This window comes from Oryza sativa, chromosome 6, assembly GCF_034140825.1.
Source record: "Oryza sativa Japonica Group chromosome 6, ASM3414082v1".
NCBI classification, from domain to species: Eukaryota; Viridiplantae; Streptophyta; class Magnoliopsida; order Poales; family Poaceae; genus Oryza; species Oryza sativa.
The window spans coordinates 7,678,719-7,705,063 of record NC_089040.1 but is presented as its reverse complement, the minus strand read 5'-3'; the positions used below and the strand labels follow the sequence as shown (position 1 = coordinate 7,705,063).

The 26,345-nt window shown below is 41.1% G+C and overlaps 1 protein-coding gene across 1 annotated transcript; it reads right to left on the bottom strand.

The window, feature by feature from the left end:
* Positions 1–1,396: 1,396 nt before the first annotated feature.
* Positions 1,397–5,464, bottom strand: LOC4340634 (TORTIFOLIA1-like protein 3). Its single transcript, XM_015786085.3, has 5 exons — positions 4,528–5,464; positions 4,286–4,415; positions 3,436–3,983; positions 2,217–2,599; positions 1,397–1,863 (listed from the first exon to the last, which is right to left on the bottom strand). Exons 1-5 carry the CDS (start codon positions 5,308–5,310, stop codon positions 1,854–1,856), a joined length of 1,854 nt encoding a protein of 617 aa, XP_015641571.1. The 5' UTR covers positions 5,311–5,464; the 3' UTR covers positions 1,397–1,853.
* Between the last annotated feature and the right edge of the window lie 20,881 nt (positions 5,465–26,345).

Here is a 26,345-nt window from a genome sequence, read left to right as displayed (position 1 = left end):
ATAATTCTAAGCAATCCTAACATACCCTAACTAATAGTGTTTCAATCTCATCTAAGCAATACCATAAAAATACCACATTATAGTTATGAAGATAGAGTAGTTACCTAATTACCCTATTAGCACAATGCAATGTATAAAATATAACGTAGTATATCAAATGTGGCACACTTGACAGCTCAAAGCATAATATAGAGGGATTAGTTTTGGATAATGAGTTGCCGAGTTGATCATTTGGTCATAAATTGTATCAAATGCATTAAAAAAAGAAAGAAAAGGAAGTAAAAGAGGACCTGGCACACCACGGCCGTCTGCCATCATAGCGCGGATTTGCAGAAGTGCGAAGATGTCATCCATTGCCTCCCGCTACTCGCTGTCCTCGCAGCCCTCGGGTGGTCACCATGGCACCACCTCCTGCAGTATTAAAATGAACTTAATTATATTAAAAAAATATTACAACCCCTTTTAGTAGTATTAAAATATAGAGTAAATTATGCTTGAACTTGTATAGTGGGTACAAATAGGTAAAGAAAACTTATAAATTGGTCAATTCAGTGCATTAACTTGACTAGTCTGTGCGAAGCTGGTCCAAAATGATCGAGACAAGCAAAATTAATATAACGTGGCACACACTAATGTATAATTATTATTGCACATCAAATTTTAGATGGACAAAACGTGTAACTATTATTTGAGGGATATTTTCAAGATTTAGACTAACACAAAAGCAAAAGAATTAAAGATGCCCGGCCATAAAAATTAACTTTTCAAACAAACTTTCGATGAAAATAGAGTGCCTGAACAAAAAAATTAAAAATGAATTTTACAATAGTTATTCCTACTAAGGCATGACAAATAATTCTCTTGGTTCTTAACATAAAAATAAACATTGTTTTGACTTATATAGAAGGCCAAAATTCCCCCAAGACATGAAAATATGAATAAATTGTATGTCCTGAACATGAAAATAAACTTTTGCGCAACTAATTTCTCTTTTCTTCAGATTCAAAATAAGATCTCTTAAACAAGGTCATAGGTGTAAGTTGCCATGGCATAAAGTTTATGCCCCATGTTAGATCAATTTGTTTGCTTGGATTGTCCAGGTTCGCACAAACTACGTACCCAAATTGTTATGCCGAAATGAACAATCCATAAGTTGTTGTATCTATTTATACTCATCACTTAAGTTCACATACCATAAGCGCAATTTAGTAAAAAATATACTATCAACTTTAGGTGATATATGTACTTCTAAATTCGAGATCGCACAAAACCAATTTTCCCAAAGAGGAAGAATCATATAAGACCTTCCTAGAATCCCAGTGCTGGCAGGCAGTGAAGCTTTTTCATTATGCCGTTTGAGCCACAATGGATCTTTTCCCTCATGATCTCATCGTACTGAACAAAAATTTTGTTTCAAGTCGTCTCACCGGCATCGGAATTACCATATCCAAATTATGTACAAGCAGTAACAAGATACATTCATGGGAACCATGGCTGAGTATCCTTGCAAGGATAGTTGCTGTGAACTCGATTTCTCATTTTAAACTCTACATATGCTTTGCCCTCAGCAAGCCTGCATTAGCTAACTGGTTGTCTCAATCTCAAGGCCTGGTGTATAACACAAATGGAATGCCAAGCTCGCAGAGAGGGTCTTGCTTTAGAGTCTAGGGCTTTAGGCTGTTTCTCACGAGTCTGAACTCAAACAGAACTTCATATCTCATGTACATCTCTGTTTTTTTTCAACTTGGAGAAAAGAAGAAAAGAGCTTGAAAATGCAGCAAAGGTAGGATCTTGCAGCTGCACCATGCTTTGTTCATATCGTCGAAAACTTCACGCAGTAGCCTTTGTCGACTCTAACCCATCCTGAAGAAAATGGAATAGAAAGTATAAATTGCCAATCAATTGAAAGAAGTAACCATGTTGGACAACCTAACAAATTTTATAATAATAAATGAAGGTGGGCGCGAAACAAGAAGGAAGCCCTGTCATAATAGGAATGCAGATTCAGCAAAAATGCATTTCATAATAGGGGAACTACAGCATAAATTGAACCAGATGATATTCTATTCAAGAAAGTGACTACTTTTATGTTGGTATGTTACTATCAGTTTCTGAGGTGTCCTGATCACATCTTGTTGGCCTACCTACCAAATCTAATTGCATAATACTGACTTACAGAAAGTGAGATGATTTTGCGCTTGAGTGAGTTAACCTACCTTGACTTATATTGAGCTGAATTCTGTCTCCTGGCTTCCTGAGCAACAACCGTGTTTCCTGCGAATGAAGCGTTTGGCTCTGCTAATGGGTTGGTGACAACACCCTGAACTCCAAACTTCTGCCTCTCCCACTTGTAAGAAGTTCTGCTCTCCTCGGAGTAGTTTGCTATGTCGGAGATGGAGTACTTGGATGAGTATCTACTGCCATCATGTCTTCTCCAGAATTTCGGGCTAAGGATGCAGCAGTTCATATCAGGTTCACTGCTTGGCATCCTTCCTGAAGAAGCAGCCAAATCACGGGAGATCTCATCCAGTGCCATCTCCAGTCCGTTCACCCGTGTCTCCAAGGAACGGATCCCATTCTGAGAGCTCCCCATAAATTTCTGAGCACAGGCAATCATAATGTCAGACATACTCAGTTTCTTATGAGCAAGATGAGATAAGTTCATGCTAGACATGTTTTCAGCAAACAGGGAGTGATGTAGTAATATTTCAAAACTATGGGTTATTTCTTATATATAGCTTTCCACATAATCATTCCTGATGCATTACACACACACAAAAATTTCACAAAATCCTGATTTCTTTTCTGGTTTGGGTGAAAAACAACAATATATGGTTACAGAGTTGCCGATCAAGAAATTGTCAGACAGCCAGTAAATGACGTGTTGCTGTCCAAGTTCTCCCCATGCCATGACCATTGCTCATGTACAGTGATCCGGACTGGTATTATCAAGACACATTCAATGGATATATAGTGTCAGAGTATTATCAAGATACAGTGAATGGATCTTTGATTTATACCAATGGTCAATACTGCACAATGAGACCGAATAATAACTTGTTTGTGTCACCGATAACATAAGCCGTATGCCACCTCCATTATAAGCTATCCTGATTTCATGAATGCTAGATAAGGCTTCCATAAATGCACACTAGTCCATACTCCATAATGAACCAAATCACATTTAGTATGACGCGTTTTTGAAAAACTAAGGGATGCATAGACTAAATTTATTTTTTGTTATTAGGTTTTCAAATCTTTGGTTTAGATTTTTCTATCCAATTGAACATGCATACATATATCCTGTGCAATCACGCATACCTATGGGCAATCCTGGGGTAATGGTACCGATCAAACACAAAATGTCAATGTGAAAAATCAAGAGTTCAACTGGGTTCTTCATTGACAACATGCCACACGGCAAGGGAAAATTACCTGGAGAAGATTGAGCAAGCTGGTCTGCTGATTCTCAATCTGAACAAGCTGCATCCTGATCTTTGACAGGTCCTCTTCCTTGTGACCTGACTGAAACTCCTCATGCACATCCTCAGACTCCGCAATCTCTTCCGAGTCATCGTCCCCATTGTATGGAACAACTCTAGACCCTGACTTGAGCCCAGGAACCTTGTTGTACCTCTCCTCACCATTCTTCTGGAACAGTACCCTCCGCGCCTCAAGCCTTGCTCTAACATTGCCATCTTTCAGAAGCTTCTCCTCGGTCACGGTTTTGATCGGGGTCGCATCCGGAGCATCAGTCACATTAACCTTACACTCAAAGTTCTTGGCTTGGCCTGAATTGTGGCGTGACGGCGGTGAGTTCTTCTTGTTTCCGATGGAAGAACTGCTGGTCCTTCTGTTGCTGACATTGTGCAATGCTTCCCTTGGGGGTGATTTTTTTGTCGGTGATAAGTTCCTCCTCCTAACTGACTGGACAGAGTTGGAGCCAAGGGAATCAGCTGGGTATCGTCCATCACTTGCAGAGTCTGTTTGATTACATAATCATAGTGTCAGATACACACATTTATCGTTTTACCGCCTTTAATCGACAGCAGTTAGTCCAAGAAATCCACAATATAATGCAAACAAGCAAAAGAACTGTCACACATATCCAACAAAGAATCCTTCTGCCTTGTGTTTTACTGAACCCAGTCCATATATGTTTTTTTTTACCACAAACAAGTTCATATTCAACTAAGGTTACAAACAGTAGACAATTAGACATAAATTTACCCAAATCACCCAAAAGAAAGAGCAGTGGCCACTGCTTCAAGAACAGCCACATTACCTGTGCTAGAAGATCTCGTCTGCGACTGCGGAGATGGCGGCACGTCGGAGGAGCATACTTCCTCGTCCATGTCTGGGATCTCCTTCCACGCCTCAATCATCCGGTTCATCGACTCCCGAACAATCTTCACCTGCATTGCCAAAAAAAAATGTTAAAAAAAATTTCAACAAACAAGCAGATCCACGAAAGTAAAAATCCAGAATGTCATTGCCAAGATCCCAGGTTTGCTACAAGAATTCGACCTTATCGAATCTCTTGGCCTCGAAGACGGCAATGCAGGATGGCTTCTGTTCGACGAGGTTGTCTCCGTGCTCCAGCGCCAACAGCGCGAGCGCCTCGGCGGCGGCCTTCCTCGCCGCCCAGTCTTCGCCGGTGAGCGCGTCGCGTAGCGAGGGCACCGCGGTGGCCGCGGCGCCGCCGCCGGAGGCGGCCGAGGCGGCGCCGATGAGGGAGATGAGCGCCGGCTTGGCCTTGAACGCGGAGCTGCGGAGAAGCTTGAGGAGGCGCGGGAGGAGGGCCTGGAGGTAGGCGGCGAGGTCCGCGCTGGGGGCGGACGCCTCGACGGCCGCGGCCGCCGCGAGCGCGGAGGCGAGCTGCGCGCACTGGTCCTGCTCGTGGAGCAGCGCCCCGACGAGCGGCGCGAGCGCCGCGTCCGCCGCCGCCGCGGCCGCCGCGGCGGCCCGCGCGGCGTCGACGAGCGCGGCGCGCACGGACGAGTCCGGGTCCCTGACGCGCCGCAGCGCGGCGGCCACGAGCCTGGGGACGAGCGGCGCCACGGCGTCGCGCGGGTGCGCGGCGGCGAGGAGCGCCAGCAGCCGGAGCGAGTGCCGCCGCAGCGGCGTCCTGTCGGTGGGGCGCGCGTCGGACACCGCGGCGAGGAACGCAGGGAGCTCGTCGGCCTCCAGCCCGCGCGCGATCCCGTCCAGCTCGGCGGCCGCCATGGCCTCCGTGTCGCGGTCGGACAGCCGGAGCAGGCACCGGTTCACCCGCTGCTTCATGGGCTCCGCCTTCGGCGCGGGGCCCATGTCTCAGCCCTCAGATACCCACCACAACGTCGCTGGAGTCGGGAACGCGGCGGCGAGCTCGTCGGCGGCGAGGGCGAGGAGACGAGAGGAGAGGAGAAGAGAAGAGAGAAGGTGGCGGGTGAAGGAGGGAGATCTCGGAGTGGACTGCGCATTTATTTATGCCTTCTTTTGGAGGGGTTATTTTGCTCTTTTTTCCCTCTCAAAAATGTGCTTTTTTGAGATGTTTTTTTCCCCACTCTGAAATGGTGATGTTTTTCTTGTGTCTTTGTATTGTACTTGCTTGTAAGTATTTGTTTATTTATCTTTTTTTTTTGGTCATCAGCTGATGATTTTCTTGGCTTCATCTTGACTCATGGAATAGGGCAAGGTTTGGTTGGTGCTTGGTGTGGGTGTGAATGTGTGATGTGTGGTGAGTAAAGTGAATATGAGTGAAGCTTATGTAAGCTTTTTTTGTTGTTTCTAAGGGGAAAAAAACATTGGCCCTGTTTGGAGAAGTAGCCAAGGGTTATTTTAAGAGCTATTTTTTAGCACAAGGAATAGCCCTCCAATAAAATAGCCCTTGAGCTGTTTGGATCCGAGGGTTATTTGGCACTTTTCCAATCAAACTACCACTCAACTCTCTCTTTCCACCGGATCTTGTGCGCATGTGTCCTTGGTGTGGCCGATGCGGCGGGACATGGAGCCGCCGGTGTCGAGGTGCTAGTGGATGGCCATGGCCAGCGCCTGCCGGTGCAGGAGCTCCTCCTCCGCGGGCGTCAAATTTAAGCAAAAAAAAAAATAAGAGAAGAGCCAAGGAGAGGTGATAACGCAGCAAACGAACAAACAAAAAAGAGGAAATTTTATGAGAACAAATCGACTTGTGCTTCAACAGTGTGGAATTCAATTCGCAGAGGAAGAAATCAACACGAAGAACAACAACAAACTTTGGAAACGAAAAAAGAATGGAATGTTTGGGGAAATTAAGAAACTGTGAGCCCAGAGAGCGGCAAGATTGGATTGAGGCGACGAGCCATCTACTGTCATCTCTCTCTCTGCTTCGAGTTCGTCGATTCGGTTCTTGGTGGGGGAGAAAATCACTTGTCTCATAGTCGGTCACCCAGGTCAGCGCAGACTCGCGCCGGACGCTACCCTGCCTTCACCGGCGCCGGCTCGCCGCCGTTTCGACCAGGCCAACGAGGGAAGAAGAGGAGGAGGAGGCGGCGACACGGGTGACAGCCGCAGCGCCGACGATTTGTGGGGGCGGCGCCGCCGGTGACCTATGAATCGTGTGGGCGGCGGCGGCGAATATTGGGGGCGAGCGCGCGCGACCGGATGGGGAGGGGAGGAGGATCCCGTGCGCCTGTGGGAGAGAGAAAAGCCACCTTTTTAGTGGGTCCCACCCGAAATAGCTCCAATTAGCACCCCTTGGATGTGATAGTTTTTTTCGGTGCGCTATTTCCAAATAGCCCTCAAATAGCTCACCCTTTTAGATCTTTTGGGGCTATTTGGGCTATTTGAGGGAGGGCTAAAAAATAGCCCTTGGATCCAAACAGGGCCATTGTGCTTGGTGTTCTTTTAAGGGTTAATAGATGGGTTTTATTAATTGTAGTTATTGAGCATATTGCATATTTTGAGTGAGAAAAACTACACTTAGAGAAAATAACATAGCTGCTTTAATCACTTTAATCTGAAAGTGTGTTGCCAATTAAACTGCCAGATAATACAGTTTGTATGATGATAACAATGAGTGACAACTTCCCCAAGAAGAAAAAGGATCCAATAGAACAATATTAATCCCACTTTTCAGCATTATTGTGTCTCATAATGACTCATCAGTACAATAATTTTTCATCCAATAACTAGTCAACAAACTGTGGCAACTTAGTTATGAGAGGAAAAAAATGTTGGCAACACAAAAAGAAATATGGTGACAAAAACTAACAGAATTAAAGAAAATCACTGCCCAGTGGATGAATATCTATGTTAAGAACCTCATCTCCATGCATTGCTGATGTAATGCATGGTGCATCGAGATCCAGGAGCATGTGACTCTAAAATTCCTTGTTAGCTTTATCCACAACCCTAGTAGTAGTAAACCTTGTCTCCAAGCTGTTGCCTGCTTCTGAATTCTTGGTAGTCCATTCCATGTTAAATGAACTATTGTCATGTGATGAGCTTTAATTTTCCTTTCAGACATAAAAAAAATTAAGTCCAGACAGTTATCTCACATGACCAATGGGAGCTCTGTAATTCTAATCCATGTTAGGGCTAATACAAAACTCCAAAATCTCAAATCACTTAAAACAGTTCCATTCCAAACGAACTACTGTCAGTTCGGTCATTCAGCTATCTCCATGAGAGATTAAACATGGGATGGATGCATGGTTAGTAGGAGTTCATGTGTATTTGACAGATGTGCACATGTAATCCCATGTGACAGTTCTTTATTTTGTTTGTTTATTACTGATGGCGTGTGAAGGATTAATTTGTTGGTTGCTTCCACAAGAAAAAAAGAAAAAATGAACTGCTCCAACGAAGCACTGAGAACCTACGTGGCTGACACAATGGTTTACATCAGCAGTCTTCTCTTGGTTTTGCAGACAGGGGAATTTTTTAAATTTGGCATGATTATAGTTATTTAAAAATGATATTGCTGTATAGGAGTAATATATATATGGTGTGCTGTCAGTATTCAGGCACAGTGCAATACCAGCTCTCATCATATTTTTTGTTCAATTGAGACATGATCAAAGTGTACACCTGTCAAGGTCTGGATGAACTGGTGAGAAGACATGGTCTCTTTCTCTCTTTTCGTTTGTTAATCATTTTTTTCTTTTATTTTGGGCTCAAGAGCCTCATCGTTTGTCTGCTAAAATTTAAATTTTAAAAATTAAATTAGAGAAGATTATATTTTTAACTAGTTTTTTAATTAGCTTTTAAGTCACTAAACCCATATACTCCATCCGTCCCAAAAAAAAGACAAACTCTAGGTTTCCGTGTCTAACATTTGACTGTCCGTCTTATATGAAATTTTTTTATAATTAATATTTTTATTGTTGTTAGATGATAAAACATGATTAATATTTTATGCATGACTTATCTTTTTATTTTTTTTATAATTTTTTTAAATAAGACGGACGGTCAAACGTTGGACACGGAAATCCAGGGTTTGTCTTTTTTTGGACGGAGGGAGTAAGTTTTACCCACATATTTTTTTTATCTTTTAAACCATTTAGCATATAATCTAACTCTTTGGCCATTTGATGGGGCTGCAAGATCAAGCTCGGTACTTGTATTACTTCTCTGTTTTTTTTCTAGTCATCGAATTGGCCAGCTAATAAATACCTGCCTGCACCTGCATGTCGGCAATTCTGTTTTGTGGTGTGGTTCATGCAAAGTTAAGTCACTGTTCAAGATATATACTGGAGTCCTCGTTATTGTATCATCAGTATAGTTTGTTGAATGCTGTTGAGTGGCAGTTTGTTGTACACTGCAAGGAGTTGCCATTACATGCTTCTCAGTTCTCACTACTCCTTGAATGTTGTACAAATAGTTGAGGAAACTTACAACACTGGTACAATATGCATATATCATATGACGAATTCGATCGTAAGTCCGAAATTAATCAATCTATATAACAAAATAAATAAAGTTGATGTGAATATAACTTTTTTTATTCTAGACGTGTATCCATTTTGGACATTGTTCACAGTACTTCAATTATCCCTTTTTCAGATTTTTAATTAAGTATTTGATTAACATTTCATGAATGGAAAATGCTCTTTATTAAGGGGTAAATAGATTTTCTCATATTTGAACCCATACCAACTTTTAGCTAACAAAATAAGAAATATATATATGACACAGCGCACATGACTCTAAAATCTATATAAATAGCTATAGCTAGCAATTTAGAAAGTACAGTAGATGACAGATTAGCTAGCTAGACTAGTGATTGAGAGGAAGGCATGTTGAATAAACTATCACTCATACTAATTAATCAAATAATCATATGAGTTCGAGCAAGAGACTTCATGATGTAGGAGTATTTACTATCGCATAAATCCAGTTTGGGAGAAAACCAAGAAAAAAAGATATGGAAAAAATGCCAACTACTTTGTAGCTAGAGCATCCCTACCAAATAATGATTGATCTAGACATCGCAACACGAGTAGTTTCAATACATTTATCATAATATTCTTTGATGGATGAATTGGTTCACGTCATTGGCACACTAGGGTTAATTACCAATGACACTTTGCTGGTGATGATATTAGCATCCTATAATACCATGAAAAATCAACTAGGTAGCTAGCTTGCTTGATGCCTCGCCATTTTTTCCCCTCCCATGTGTGACCAATAAGAATGGAGGAACCCAGTAGTAATTTGCAAGAAATTTTTTACTGACGGTGTATCATGGCATCAATTATTTATAACACCTTTTAATACCTCGACACTAAGATATATACGTAAGCATACCTCAAATTAACATCCGAATTCAAAAATGTAGGGAGTGTTTGGTTGCCAATTAGTCTTCCACATTTAAATTGAGACAAGCTTGCCAATTAGCCAACTTTGGTTATAGCTACAGTTGTCAAGATTTCATTCTAATAAATTTGATCCTGCCCGTCAGTAACTCAAAAAAGTGTGATAAAATTTTCTTAGCCTTGTTAAGATGTGGCAAAGATTTTCATCACCTAATTTTAGATAAGTATTGCAATTTTTATTGATAAAAAGTGGTAAACTATGGTTGACAGCTAAATTGGCCCGTAGTATAAATCAGACCTTAGCCCAAACTTTTAAAACTTAAGTGTGGAATATATTTTTGAAGTAGAACACGTGAATAAGAATAACAGGCAGAGTATTCTGAACTCTTCACATTCTCTTCAGCGAGGATATATAGATGGCCTTTCAATTTGTGGGGAAGGGACAATTGCGTTATGAATGAAGAAATGAAGATGGAACGGAGTCAACCAGAAAATTGGTGCAATATAAACTTCAGAGAGAACGATTCAGCACCTCATCACCTTCTAAACGAAGCCAGGATATATCAACCGTGACAAGCTATGCTTTGTCCACTCTGATTGAGTCCAGTCTTTCCTGAAGTATAGCTATCCGGCCTGGGCTCTTGTTTTCGTAAATATGACATCGTAAAAACGCCAAACCAAATTGCTTCACCACGTTCTCTCACAACGTGATTGCAGGAAAAAGGTTGACTACACTTGGTAGTAACGAACAAGATTGGTGAGGACCTAGAGGCCATGAAAGTAATTTTGATATGCTAGCCATCTCAACTAGCTAGTTGTTCTGATTAGCCTCAACAATTAATAATCAAATACATATGCATGTAATCCCAAAACCTTAGGTTCCATTCTTCTCACCTAACATTGTTATCGCGGCATGCTTATCAATATCCTAAACAACAATTATTCTTTAAAAAATATTTATTACTCATATCTTTTTTATCAGCTTTTCAATACTTAATTTATTCGCAAAATGAGTGTATCTCAACTGGTTAGATTGTTAGTGGTGGAACATTTCCAACCGGGTTTAAGTTCTAAATTTAACATGTGTACTCGTATTTACAATTAATTATTTTTTCAGTGGTGGGGATCTATCTGTTGATAGGGCCAATCTTTTGGAGATGTTCATCAATGTATGAGGTGCGTTTATAGAAATGAGTGCGCGCATGTTTATCTGAGGTCCTCATACGGATATAGGCTGTGTTTGCAATCCCTTGTTCCCAACCCCTTTCTCTCATTTTCCGCGCGCACGCTTTTCAAACTACTAAACGGTGTGTTTTTTACAGAAAGTTTCTATACAAAAGTTGCTTAAAAAAATCAAATTAATCTATTTTTTTTAAAAAAATTAGCTAATACTTAATAAATCACGCGCTAATGAATCGCTCCGTTTTACGTGCGGTGGGAAAAAGTTTCCATCTGGAGCATGCGAACACAGCCATAGTGTACGCCAATAGGGATGAGTGCATACATGTTTATACGAGTGCCTTCATCTGTACCGTGTTTTTTAAAAAATATTTGATATATTAATTTGTGCATGTAAATAATTGTTATGAACTCAGTTTCGTTTCATTTCTAATCCCTTGAGGTTAGAAAGAACAGGCAGTCCTCGCGAAAGGAAGAAAGAAAGATAGGAAGAACAGCCAGGCCTCAGCCCTGATGCAAAAGCAAAACATGGACGGAGGGACGTTAACCAGTACTGTATAGAGCAACGGTACTGCACGGTAAAGTTTTAAAAAGAAATTCTCCGTTCCAAAGTGCACCGTGCTGTTCACCAACCATCACGCGCCCCCTCAGCCGGCCACCCGCCGTCAACCCCCCATGTGCGCCTGCGCGCTACGCGATCCACACTAAAAACCAGCCAGCTGCTGCTACTACTACTACACTATACGGCCCGGAAACGCCCAAAAAACGCCACAAGAGCAAGGCTAATAATAAAGCCGATTTATTATTTATAATGTTCTTTATATCTTTCTCTCAGCCTACCCATATAATAATTAGCTCTTTATAATTAATATAGGGCTCACTTGTCTCTCTCACAGAGTTTCTTGGTTTCTGTGTCTAAGCCGGCTATAATTTTACGGCCCGCTTCTTCTCTCTCTCCTCCACTTCAGCATTTAGCCGGCTTAGAGCAGGTACAATAGCAGACTATAGGCCAGCTATAAACATATTTTAAAGAGATAAAGAGAGAGAAGAGCAGCGAGCTACAGATTTGTAGCCAGCTGTAGCACGGACTCCAAGACGTAATGTAAGTATGACAGGTGGGACCAGATATTAATAGTATAGTAAGCAACTATTGTATGAATTGGCTATTACGTTGGCTATAGATGATTTGGAGCTAATAATAGGCTATACTATTAAGCTTGTTCTTATAGGCTACTATTATACTTGCTCTTACCCCTTCTCCCGCCGCCCCGGGCGGCCCTACGGCCAGCCACGACGTGCCAAATGCCAACCCCTCTCACCGCCGCCCGCGACGCCACATCGCCGCGGCCTCCGTCCGCTTCACGTGATGAAAAAACGCGAAACCAATCAGCTCCCCCCGCCCCCGCCGCCTCCGGTTTTCTACAGACGGGAGCCCGAGTGCCGAGTTTGCCGAGACGTACGTACGCGCAGCCGCCCCGCACCCGCATGATCTCGTCCAAACCCCACACGCGCGCGCGGGGAGCCGGTTGCCCCGGCGCGGCGCGGCGCGGGGCAGAGGTGCGCAGTGTACGCGTGATGTGTGCAGAATCGCGGGGGGATTCGCGTCCCGGTGTAGTACAAGGCTAGTAGTTGTAGTAGAAGTGGTCAAGCGCTGCACCTGCACCACACTGCACATGCACGGGTGTACGTGTACGAGTACTATTACGAGGCTAGTACATTTTTGTTGACGTTTTGTGGAGGGTAGGTGCGCGTAAGAGCTACTATATAAGTTTATGTGGAGGAGAGATGTGATAAAAAGTTAAGGGTATTGGCTCTCATGTAAAAGCTAGCTTAACACAAACTCCTAGACAAATACAATTAATGTATAAGTGAGAGATAGAGAGAGGAGAAGAAAATTGTAGCCAACCTTATAGCTAATCTATTATAGTTGTTGGATTTAAGATTGGCTAATAGTAAGAAGTCCGCTCTATTATTATCCTTCTATAAGATTAGGACTAGTTCCGGGATGTACTGTACTGACATTTTTGTGCATTACCGGTGCTGCCTGAAACATGACCGGTTTACGAAGCTATTATATGTGCTTCACTTTTACCGGACGGCCGGACGGGTAACAAAGCCCGTGCTTTGCTTGGCGGAATATTGTTTTTTTTTAAAAAAAAAACATGGTGCATACGCATCAACTCATATACACAAACGCACACTCATTCTATAAACGTATCCGTGCACATTCTACTCTTATTATAATTAGCACATCCGACTAATATATTTTAAGATTAATAAAGTTATCACAGGTATCTTGGTGTTGATGGGTATATCGTCTGCTATCGAAAGTATAATTAGTCATAAATAAAAATATAATTTTATGAATAAATTTACATTATTTTAAGTCACTGTCTTAATAACAATACAAATAGAGTTCTGCGGTGAAAGTAGCGGAGAAAAGAAAAACCTCGAATCAATTTTAGAATCAAATTATAAAAAAAAATCAAAATTAGCTACAGTCGATTAAAAAATAATCAAGGTGAGAAAATTCTCCCGTCTTCCGACGAAAATTAACCGAAAAGGTTTCTCCAAGAACCCAACAAAATCTCTGTACATGTACAATTGCTTAGCACCAGAGAACGTGGCGACAAACTCCAGAGGATCAATCCCCGTACAAGATACTACACACAGCAATCTGGAGCTGTGGAATCGACCAACCTACCCTGGCCTGAAAGCGCACGATCATCAGAAGCGACAGATCAGTAGATCACCTTTCGGGGGGCAGTGAAAAAAAAAAGCCGGCGTTCTCGCGGTGCATCCGTGCATTGCAGCTGGACATGACCGATCGATCATGATCACGATGCCTCCCGGCCAGCCAGCCAAGGCCAAGGCCAAGCAAGAAGAAAAGCCTTATCTGCCGGGTCAGACGCCGGCTGCAGCTGCTGCCCAGATGGCGTACGTGCACGCACCAGTCGCTAACGCCAACCTTGGCGTGCAGATGCAGCGCATGCACGCCTTTTGTCACAGCCTCACAGGCCATGAAAGCATAACACATTGCGCCGTACTGCGTGCGTGCCCATGGCGAGGCTTGACGCTTTTGGTACTACTGATAGGAGTGTATTGGAGTAGGGGATTTTGGAGGACCTCTCCGTTAATTTATTTGTAAAATTGCTATATGTTGCATGAGGCTTAGGAATTTTTTTTAAAAAAAAACATGATACAAACACGTACACGTACTCTCTGTTCTTAAAATAACTCAAACTCTAAAAATGAGTCAGAGTTATTTTGAAACAGAGGGAGTACATACCATAATCTTACGAGTTTCTTGAAAGAGACTGAGCCAACATTTGAAATTTACGAAGCTATTATATGTGCTTCACTGTAGATGAGTACATCATCAATCATTAAAAAACTAATTAGTTGATCAAGTTCTAGTTGAATGATGGATTTCCAATCCATACTCTAATTATGGTCTAAGCTGTCATTAAGGCCACTTTATTTCATGACTGTTTTACAGTAGAATAAAATGCACCGGCGGTCCTTAAACTTGTTGAGAGGTTTCACTTAGGTCCACGAACTTACAAAGCGCACATCGAGATCTCTAAACTTGGTTTATTGTATCATCCCGGTCCAAAGCCGCGTTTGACCGTGGTCTTGCCTACGTGGCACGCCACGTGAACGATGACATATGATTTTTTTAGTTTTTCTCCCTTCTTCCTTCTTTTTTTCACCGCTGCGACAGCCCCTCCCCTCGTGCTGCCTCTCACCACCGAGAAAAAAGAAGGAAGAAAGAGAAAAAAGAAGGAAGAAGTGAGAAAAAAATATAAAAAATTCCATGTCATTGTCCACGTGGCGTGCCACGTAGGTAAGACCACAATCAAACGAGGCTTTAGACCGAGATGATACAATAAACCAAGTTTAGGAATCTCAATGTGTACTTTGTAAATTCGTGGACCAAAGTGAAACCTCTTGATAAGTTTAAGAACCGCTGGTGTATTTTACTCTTTACAGTATATGACTACCTTGTACTACTGATTGGGGACGTCCTAGTTGTGGATGAAATCTGACCATTCCAAGCATATATCAGTATGGCTTATGGGCTAATCAACTTATCAACACTGTCATCTACATATATTAACAATTCTCAGTACTCCATTATTTGACACTGGCAGCTTTTGTTAAAGACCCTGCACTTTATATGGGTAATAAAGCTGAAAAAGGGATTGGAACAGCTATCGTACCTTCAAGTACCGGATGTTCTCAAGACCAAAGACAATTAGCAAAAGCAGATATCACATGAAAAAGAAAAGAAAATAAAAGAAAAGGTACGGGCTGATGCATGTCCTCTCTCGTGTGTCAACTCACGCCGGCTATTTATATATCTCACGTTTTATTTTGATTGAGGGCATCCAATATCCGTTCATGTTTGACACAGTTCTTCTTTATTAAAAAAGAAACAACATAGTTTTTCTTCACGAGCTCTGCATGTACTATCAGAATAAGATTGGTTTTGGAGTTGAAGAATCCCAAGAACTTTAGCATCGTTGCTTGCTGACCAAACGACAGTATGATCGCATCTAACACAATCGACCGTGTAACGTACGAGTTGACCATAATAAGTTGAACAATATCTCGTCTACCGTACCAACATGCTTCCGTGATCAAATCATGGGTGCAGCGACCAGCTGACCAGGGAAATGAATAATAGTATAATACGTACGTCTATGTTCATCAGCATCCAGCTAGCAAACTGGAGTACTATCACTAAGAGCATCTCCAACAGCCTCTCTACATCTAACTCTCCAAATATTTATTTGGCTAACTCTTCATTTAATTAGCAAGTTTATTATTTACTCCAACAGCCTCTCCATTCATCATCTCTATTCTGAGTGTATGGCAGTGGGACCCGCGTGTCAGCCTCAACTCTTTGTTCTTCCAAATTTTCTCCCCCTTTTCTTGAGCAGCTACACGAGCATGGGTGAGAGCATGGCGGTGAGGCGGTCCCCCGTGGCGGCGGCGGTCCCCCAACTCTGCCTCCCCTTCCCTTCTCTTCCTTTCCCCCCTCTGCCCCAGCCCAGATTCCTCCGCCACCACCGCCACCGCCATGGATGACCTCGAGCAGGCCATCCTGCTCGCCTCTGATTCCCCCGCCTCCCGGCCGTGCGCACCGAGGTGCTCGCCTACTACACCCACGCCCGCGACGAGACCCCTCCATCGTCGCTCCTCCACCTCTGCCTCCACGGCCTCCCCTCCCTTCCTCCGCAACAAGCTCGCCTAGCTCATCGCCCTCCTCATGCGCTTCGAGTACCCCCATGTCTACCCTTCCTACTTCCTCGTTCTCATCCCGCCCTCGCCGCCACAGCCGGGCCCCACTGACATGTTCGCCTGCGTCCTCGTCTCCCTCGACAACGACCTGCTTTCCCATGACCACCCACGCAACGCCGAGGAGGCCTCCGATGCCGGGAGGGTCAAGGACGCCATGCGCGTGCAGTGCGTGCCCCAGATCGCCCGCCACTGGCACGAGGCCGCCATGTCCCTCCGCACCGCCGACCCCACCGTCGTTGCCGTCAGCTCGTGGCTGGTAGAGAGAGAGAGAGAGGAATGATGGGGCTGGGAGTGGTGGTGGGACCCACCTTTAGCCAGTGGAGGAGGCTGGCTACATTTGGCCAGCCGGTGGAGCAATTTGGCCATCCGGATGGCTTGGGCATCTAGGTGGGGAGTCTGTAGGAGCTCGTTTTTTATCTGTGTTGGCCAAATTTTAACTTGGAGAGTCAAATAGAGATTCTGTTGGAGATGCTCTAATACGCCAATTTATGTCCTCTCATTTCCCTTACTTCGTCCTTTTTCTTTTGGTAAAGTTCACAAAACTGTAGTTGTTTCATCATCAAAACCATGGATTTACAGTAATTGTAGCTGGATATTTGATCTAAATAATAAGCTACAACAATAATACACAGTTTTGTACAAAATATGCAAGTTTTCCTCAATGTCTATCTAAAAAATTGTGGGTCTAGCTTGTAATAAAGTGAGTATTATACACATATATGAAAGATGGGCCCAACCTACAAAATAGGGCACGCATCATTCTTTTCAGATTATGCACCGAATTATATATTGAAATATATTATTCAATCCATGCTAATACATTTTGTAATTTTTTCTATTGTATTGTTTAAGAACCACTTATTTTAAGTTATTCGTTAAAGTTTATTTATCAAAATATTTAATTTGTTTATACAATCACGCGGATAATCCGCACAACAGTAGATAATTTGTTTTTATTGTTTTAACAAATTCTCACGGTATTACCACAATATTATAAAATGTCCAGCTAAATTGCATAAAACCGACAATATGGTCAAAATAGTTGCAATTATTGTGATCCCTATTATTTTCTTTGGAATAGGACGATGTCTTTTGGTTTAGGTCTTTTTAGGGCGTATTGTTTCGGAACCTTAAATTGCCATCTTCTGCACATCGATCTATCTGCGTGCACTCAACTCACAATAAAAACGGAAAAAAATGTATGCACACAACCTATGAATCATGTGTCTATGACCTGCCTCAGAACCAATTCAGCTGCATACTTAAGTGTTTTTAGATAGTCTGCTATGGTGCTTGCATCCGTTGATTGGATGCAATCCAACGATCTATATATAGCAGAAGGTGTGTGCGGGTGGGTACTTGAAAATGTGGGCCAGGTATTACCTTAAAAGATCAGGTGCAAGGTTAAATAGGTAATTTTGTGTCAAAGATTACAATAGTTTGAAAAACACAAATTAATTACTAACAGATTTATTGTTCTTCCAAACAAGTCGGATTTGGTGCGTATTATTCCTGCGCCTAAGCAACAGATCGATGGCAGCTGACGTTTGACGCCTCAATTAAATTGGTTTCACGTACGGTACTTTATGAGTTAACCAACTATATATCAATACGAATCTAAAACAAAGTAATTTACTTCCACATAGTTACCGATGATGGTGAATGAAAGTTGCATCTTGGATTAAATAAAAAATCTTTGCCTCTCGTGCGTGTAGATTATAAACAGAGAATCATTATGATTTATGAAGAATCAAATTTTAACTAGATGGAAAAAGTAGTTTTAATTAGACTAAGATTTATATATGTATAGACGGTACAACAAATAACATGCATGGATAACGTGAGCCCGTAATTACTGACTAGATCGACGAGCGCAAGAGATTAGGGGTATGTTTGGATCCTTCGCTCAGCTAGCCTGGCTCAGCAAGGCTAAACCATCTCATTGCCAGTTTGCTAGCCTTGCCGTACCTTCTGTGTTTGGTTGGTTTGCTTCCGAGGGCAAGGAATAGTGGCTAGCTGTTTGAATCCTTCAAAAATTATTGCTTTGCCCAAGTTTATTTTGCTTCCTTTTTTTGTCCAAAAATTAAAAGGCACTGGTCATGTTAATAATCTTGCATTGTTTTTTTCCCCATAGCCATTCTTTTGCTAGTAGTTTATAGGGCTTGTTTGGTTTAGTACCCTACCAATATATTGGTAGTGCCAAACTCTACGCAAGTTTTGGCACTACCAATATTTTGGTAGGGTAGAATTGTAAATGAATGTCTTTAGATCAATGTCAATTGAGAGCCAAATTTCGAATTATGGTGAAGAACATTCTAGAATTGTGCCAAATTAAATATAGACATTACCAAATATTTGGCTTTAAACCAAATCATCACATTTACTATTTAAACTACCAAAAAATTGGTATGGCAACATTTTGGTATCAAACCAAAATGGCCCATAATATTTTAGGATTCACAAATGAGAAATCAAGAGAATTCCTTAATCAAGTACCATCATAATAAATGATCTTGGCAACGCAAAGGCTGCATCTAGCACAAAGCAAACGATCTCAAAGACGCTCTTTTCTAACTCTACCTACTTCCTGACAGAGTGATTGAACAAGACAACACACCATGTATCTGAGAGAAAGAAGAGGTTAGGAGCTGACGATAAAGAAGAAATCAAATCTAGGAGTCTACGCGGATGAGATCGCCTCCGGATTGAGCTGCTGCTAATGAGTTCGTCTCCTGATTGGGGAGAGAATATCAGCGATTCCGGAGAAGTCCGCGTCGCCCGCAGACAATATTTTCACGCGATTTGGCTCTCCCTAGCCGGCAAGGTTTTTCTCGCCCTGTACAGCTAACTCGCCCCTAAAAGCCAGGCTATTTTACTAGTTCCAAACGGATAGCCTTGCGAGGCAAGGCTAGGGTGACCCTTGCCCAGGATCCAAACGTGCCCTATAATTACGCGGATTAGTTCGAGGGTAGTTATAAAAAATGGTACACGAGATAAGTTAGAGATGGTGTGGCTATAAAAAAATACTAAACTATTCATGCTTATATTAATTTTCTTCTAAATTATCACTAAGAAATGAACGGTGGATCCGTGGATGTGCAATACGTTGGGAGGTACCTGGCATAACTCCCAAGCACTGTAAAAGATCTCTTTATTATGATATACTTAATTCCTTCGTTCTCGTTGGTTCTAAAAGATACTCCCTCCGTTTTAAAATATTTGACACCATTAACTTTTTAGCACATGTTTGACCGTTTATCTTATTCAAAAAATTTTGTGAAATATGTAAAACTATATATGTAAATGAAAGTATATTTAACAATGAATCAAATGATATGAAAAGAATAAATAATTACGAATAGTCAAACACGCACTAAAAAGTCAACGGTGTCAAATATTTTGAAACGGAGGGAGTATATAGTAGCTAGCCTAGTACAGAAATAGGTAAAAAAAATCTATCACCACTAGAACTCCCGGATCTCTTAGGAACATTTTTCAGTAGTATTGGCTCAGAAAATTGCTACCTATCGGCTCGGCGACTGTGTGGTGTCTCATGTACTCCTACCTATCATTGCAACTAGAGAATAGAAACACACCCGTTTATGTGCATATTCGGTGACACACCACATGAACCAAATGATTGAGTTGGCCATGCAATATGCATAACCATAAGCGACAATATACATACATGTTAGAGAGGGCTAGTATTCAGCTAGCAACCATCCATGCATTGTTCTATTATTTCACATGATAATCATACACAGTAGTACTAATTAACCCTGTTGATGATGGCCACAGGCTGTGACAGCCTATGTGTAACATGTAGACCCTACAATATATTGACCATCGTCAGATTCTTGGCAGGTGATACATGTAGTCCAGTGTAGCGTAGTAACTCAATTATATATCGACGTATCTTTGCTCTGGGAAATGGAACATATGCATGTGGGTATAGGACCCAAGTCGTTAATTCGGTTGGGAAACAGAGGAGGCAGAGATTGAAACCCAAGCTGTGCTAGGTGCATGTGATGCAACTCACATGGATTTTTATGAGTATGTTCTTGCCCCAATCAAGTGCTCTAGAGTCTAGATTAATTTCTTTAATGTGTGGTACTGAAGCATGATAAGATAAGATGGAGGCACGTACATGCATGCATGGAGATGTGTGTGAAAAAAAGAGTACCCAAAAAATGATGATTTCTACCGGTGGTATTATTGGTAGACCCCTTGATGATGGCATCCTCCACTATTACCCGTTGGCAAAGACGTAAAAGTCGGGTGGTGACCGTGTGAGCATGTGAATAATCCTACCTTACTTAGCTTCGGAGAAGGAAGCCACCTTAAAAGGGAGAGCCACCCTTCCCTTATTGGACTAGTCTTTTAGGGAGATTGGGCCTTTCCCCAAGTAGGTGTGCCTAAGAACTGTTGGGAGGTCCGGGCAACCTTAATTTGTTGGGCCTCGGCTAACCCCACCTGGATCGGATTGTTAACATTTGGTATCAGAGCTGGGCCCTTGTTAAGGGGGTGGGAATGATGAAGACACAAAAGTCGGGCGGCGACCGTATGAGCCTCTGAATAGCTTTGTTGGTGTCCTTTAGTTGGGGTCCTTTAGTTGTTACCACAGAAAATTGGGAATGATGAAGACGCAAAAGTCGGACGGCGACCATGTGAGCCTCTGAATAATCTCAACTTGCTTAGCTTTGTTGGGGTCCTTTTAAGATATGTAACATGGCATTACTCGTCGCTTCATATAAAAATGTTGATTTCTTCGCCTCAAAATATAACAACTTATAGCTATATTTTAAAACGGAGGTAGTAAAAGTTTTTTTTTTGATGAATCTTCTTTTGCTTGTAAGTTATTTACTATACCATTGTGAACAATAAATGTGCTTGAAATGTTAAGAGTATACGAGAATATATAGTACTCCCTCCGTTTCACGATGTAAGTCATTCTAACATTTCTCACATTCATATTTTTTTTGACTGAAATTCTCACATTCATATCGATGTTAATGAATTCATTAACATCAATATGAATATGGGAAATGCTAGAATGACTTACATTGTGAAACGGAGGAAGTACGTCTTATTTCATTACTCCCTCAATAATTTAAGGAGTAAATTGCACTTACGGTGTAACAACTTAGCAGGTGGGTGTAATTTGGTGCAATAACTTGAAAAATGAACGTTCTAGTGCAACAACTTGGTCGGAAGGTGCAATTTAGTATAAGAACTTTATAAGTGATCGTATAAATGCAACAACTTGTAAGGTAGGTAGGATTTTGATACAATAAATTAAGAATTTATGTGACAACTTAATTATTTAGAGCATTTTTATATAAATTTAAATTTTTAAGTACTTATTTTGACAATATACTAGCATGGATCTATATAAATATATTTTTATTTTTATCCTAATAACTAATAACTGAAAGTCAATTAAACTGGATTAAGAAATTATTGTATTTCAGTTGATAATTGAGAAGGTGAAGAAAACAAAAAATTCTTAAAGGTAATTGGATGTAAATTGTATGTGCAACATAATTCTTAAAGATTAAATTCATATATAAGGTAATATCCATATGATCAGTGTGTATTGGCATACTGACATCGTGAAAAATCTCATCTAGCATATGCTTAGCTAAATTGATTCAATAAAATACTAAATTATTAAGTTCTTATACTAGAACGCACCCACTTGTCAAGTTGTTGCACTCGGACGTTCAATTCTAAAGTTCTTGCACTATATTGCACCCACCTGCTAAGTTGTTGTATCGTGGGTGCAATTTACTCATAATTTAAGCTTTTGGGTAAATTGGTCGTCGTACACCGGCACACGGTAAGAAGAAATTGAGACAATATATACACAAATTTTGACAATTTGACCCTTTGCAAAAACTATTTTTACAAATGAACCGTTGCCAAAACTTATTTCAAATTTGACCCTTTTGCTCAACGCTAAATCATGTGGCGCTGAACTTAGACACCTCAACGCCAAATAGCATGGCGCTGAATGTACGTTGGCATGCTGACTTAGTCTCCCATCTGCCGTACACGGCATTCAGCGCCAGCTGATGTGGCGCTGAGGTGTCTAAGTTCAGCGCCACATGATTTGGCGTTGAGAAAAAGGGTCAGATTTGAAATAAGTTTTGGCAGCGGTTTATTTGTAAAAATAGTTTTTGCAAAGGGTGTGACAATTTGTGCAATATATATGTAGATCAAGTTATCCAGTTGAGATCTAAGCCATCTGCATTTAATTTCCAAACTAAATTGTACAATTTACAAACCGGTAAAAATAAAGAAAAACGACGGGCCGGCCAGAAGGAACCTAGCATGCGTCCAAACAAACGAGTCTATGGATGGATAGGCTCGTCCATATATATATGCCCCTGTATCGATCTAACCATATGTACTGGTACAGGATCCAGTCGTCCAGGTCCTGCAGGTGCCGCATGTGCCGCTGCCTTCTTTCTTTGCCATATGCCACTGCCAGTATGCGACGACGTGACCACCTCGCAATACATGCGTGCATGTGACCGGAATTCCTCTTCCCCTTGGCCGTCTACGCAGCGTACAAAAGCCATCACTTCAGTTTCATCTCCATCTTCGTCGTTGCAAAATCCATGGGCTTATAAGCCTTATATGGATGTTTGTTCTACGGCTTGGATGCAATCCCTTACTTTCTCCGTTTCAGAATGTAAGTATTTTAAAAATAGACACGAGTATTAAAAAATATGATGAAGATGGTTGAAAGAGGGAGGGTATGATTAGTGGAGAAAAGAAAATAGGTAAAGAGAATGGTAGTGATTGTTTGAGAGGAGAGAGTAGGTGGAGAAATCATATCATTTTGGGACAAGTTATTGTGCTAAAAATAACTATATATAGGAACATAGGTAGTATCTTTTAGTCTTCCTTTTTACTATAATTTCTACCCGATCTCATTTTGTTGCATGAAAAAAAAAATAGTGTTCGACCGTTTCAATGAACGCAAAACTGAACTATTGAATCGGATTATTTGCTCCACGCTTTAAAATAATAATTTCTCTAATATAATCGAATAGATAATCCGTACCAATAATCCACCAATAGGAACTTATTTTAAACTATTTATCAAGTTTATTTCTTAAGTATTTAAATCACCAATATAATCGAATAGATAATCCGTACCAATAATCCACTCGGTAATCTAAATCAAACAGGCGGGAATGAATGGATTTCAAATAAACTATGATGGGATTAAAATTAATTATGTGAAAATTCTGTAAAGTTCATGCATTCCAGAACATCCCTTACTCCCTATAGGACACATTATTCTTTTATCATTTGATGTTCTAGGGGATTTTACAATTACCAGACGTCATAAAGTGACTCGACCGTTGAAAGAATGATCTAGATTTCCCATATTAAATCACTTGTATCACTAGAGAAGTTTTTTTCAAGCGATGAAATAGTGAAATACAGAGATTTTTACAACCCAAAGTTTTAAGGTGGATCAAAAGGAGCATATATATGGGCCACGTACTTGTAATTGGTAAATGACCGTTCAGGAATAGGTAGGAGGGGTCACTGCACATTGAATTGCATGGGATCCACAAAGCTTTCTTGAGTGGGTGAACCGTGTATATGTGGGTAACCAGCCAGGCATGCTAAACTGACGCCTCTTTCTTACATGTTGGTATCAGAAGGGACATCCTTCAGTGTAACAAGGAAAGTGCAATGAATTCATGCCTGCCAGACTGCCAGTCAGCATGGACCATGAAAATTGAACAGTGCGCGGCCTGTGAATGAGAGCGGGTACAATAGGAGTTTTAAGCTGGCGGTAGAATGGCCACGCTAGCAAAAGCAATGAGCTGGCAAAAAGAAAGAACGAAAGAGAGTGTGAACGGGAGATTATATTACTGCCGGCTGTACGTGAGCTTCGAGACAAGGTAAGCAACTGCTATTGGTCTATACTTGCATGTGAATTGTGATAGGTCAGTGAGGTCTACAAACAAACCATAATAATTGGCCTGTCTAAACTACTGACAAATAACCGAACCATATACTGCAGCCTTCTATTATATGAAGTGTTTTTTTAACTAAGCTTTAGGTAACACGGCCAGTTTTACCGTCGTCAGCGGGCTGTACTATTGGACCTGCTCTGAGGGGAGACACACAAACGAATCTGGAGTCTGGACCTATCATTTGGACTTCTTCTTTCTCCATGTTCTACCTGAACCTGGAGTTCTGGGCTACGTGAGCAAAAACATGATGTGTATCAATTGGACATTTATTGTAGATGTACTACAACACATTGCATTAGACCAAATGGGTAGCTAGTGAGTAGGAGAATGATGGTACATACAAATTTAGTTTTTCAGTTCTGCATCACCTATTCGGTCCAACGTATTATACATAAAAAAAATAAATGGCTAATTGATAGTTTCCGACTTTGCGTACAACCTATTATCAAGATATATAGAACTTGAAGTCCTTGTACCTATATATATCTATCAATTGGGAAAAAAATTTCCACAATGTGCTCTTATAGACTATATACACCTGAAACATCAAAACCATTTTTGTAAAAATAGAGCTTGATTTTAAGATACCAAATCTATATTTTCGTCCCATGCATAATGTTCAGCCATGTACAATCCGATATAATAATTAATAAATTACACTCTCTTTATCATGTTTATTGGTTAATCAATCACAACCAAAGTCTAAATTTTAAAACATAATTTTTAGATCTGTTTTGGGGTCTTTTCATTAAAGTCTATTTCGTAGCATTGGTTTTTAAACCGATAAAAGTAAAAATATAAAAGTATTACTGATAATTATAAATTATTTTGAGTTGTTGCGCTTATTTTTTTTATGGCTTATCATCGGTAGCTTAGACTTGTAATCTTAAATTGCTAGTGGATCGATAAAGTTCGCCATAAACTTCATCTCCAACTTTCACTCGACTTATCTCAAATGCTCATCACCTAGCTTTACACCTTTAGCCCTGATGAAGGATACTTCTTCCGTCCAAAAAAAACAAACTTAATGAAAATATAATATCTTTGTTTACACTCGTTGTTGTAGGTGATGTCCTATCCTCATTAAGATTATTTTTTTAAAGGAGGGAGTAAGGTACTGAGTCTTACCTTACAGGGTTTGCAAAACCGCCGGTAACCGTACGGTTACCGTGGTTACCGGGCTTACCGCGGGGTATGTTAAAAGGAAAAACCACGATAACCTCCTTAAATTTAAATAAATTTAAAAAATAATTTAAAATTTGATAAATTTTACATGGTTTTGTACGGGTTGCCACGGTTACCACGTGCTTACTGCAGGAGCACGGTAACCTCGGCCGCGACGGTTTGGGAAACCTGTTACCTTCCAAAGTTACTGTATTTTCTGTAGCGGATGAATCATCTACCCATAATATCAGTGCCAAAGTTTGGCCAACCAATTAAAGTGGTACTAGCTAGCAGGAGGTGATGGAGAGGTGAGAAAGAAAAGAATCGTCCCACAGGAGCAGTTCTGCTCCAATACACAACAGTAGCTAATCAAAGCAGATCGAGATTCCTGACTTGTGTCATTCTCCCTCAGTCTTTCTTTGCAAATACTCCTAACTCCCATCAAGTCCTAAGCGTTCATTTTCACAAGTCCTTTTCCATGGAAATGGGCGTGGCACAATTTAACCCGAGAAAGAGTGAAGATTAAGCCCACGTGATAGAGTTAGACACGTCGGCATACATGTTTCCGATCTGACATGACTGCGTGGTTTAACGACGACGTGGACAACACTGAAGATGATGCCCTGTATCAGGACTGACCGCCGACCATACATACCATCAGCCACCATTCCCCAACCTGTGATAGACACCATTTTCCAATACGAGGTAGCGTTCTTTATACTCCCCTCCATGATTAATTGTTATGTGTATTATTTGGTCAACTTATGTAAAATACAATGTTTTTGCTTGTATTATTTACATCACTTGTTCTAAACTGCTTTTTGGCTGTGTTTAGTTCACACTAAAGTTTAAAAGTTTGGTTGAAATTGGTATGATGTGATAGAAAAGTTATGTGTGTATGAAAGGTTTGATGTGA

What these genes read in the sequence shown, in the direction of transcription:
- LOC4340634 (XM_015786085.3), bottom strand. Translation starts at nt 5,310, where the DNA reads ATGGGCCCCGCGCCGAAGGCGGAGCCCATGAAGCAGCGGGTGAACCGG. An exon ending in AGGCCAAGAGATTCGATAAG is followed by an intron (nt 4,416 to 4,527) that starts GTCGAATTCTTG and finishes TTGGCAATGCAG; the next exon opens with GTGAAGATTGTTCGGGAGTC. An exon ending in GACGAGATCTTCTAGCACAG is followed by an intron (nt 3,984 to 4,285) that starts GTAATGTGGCTG and finishes GTAATCAAACAG; the next exon opens with ACTCTGCAAGTGATGGACGA.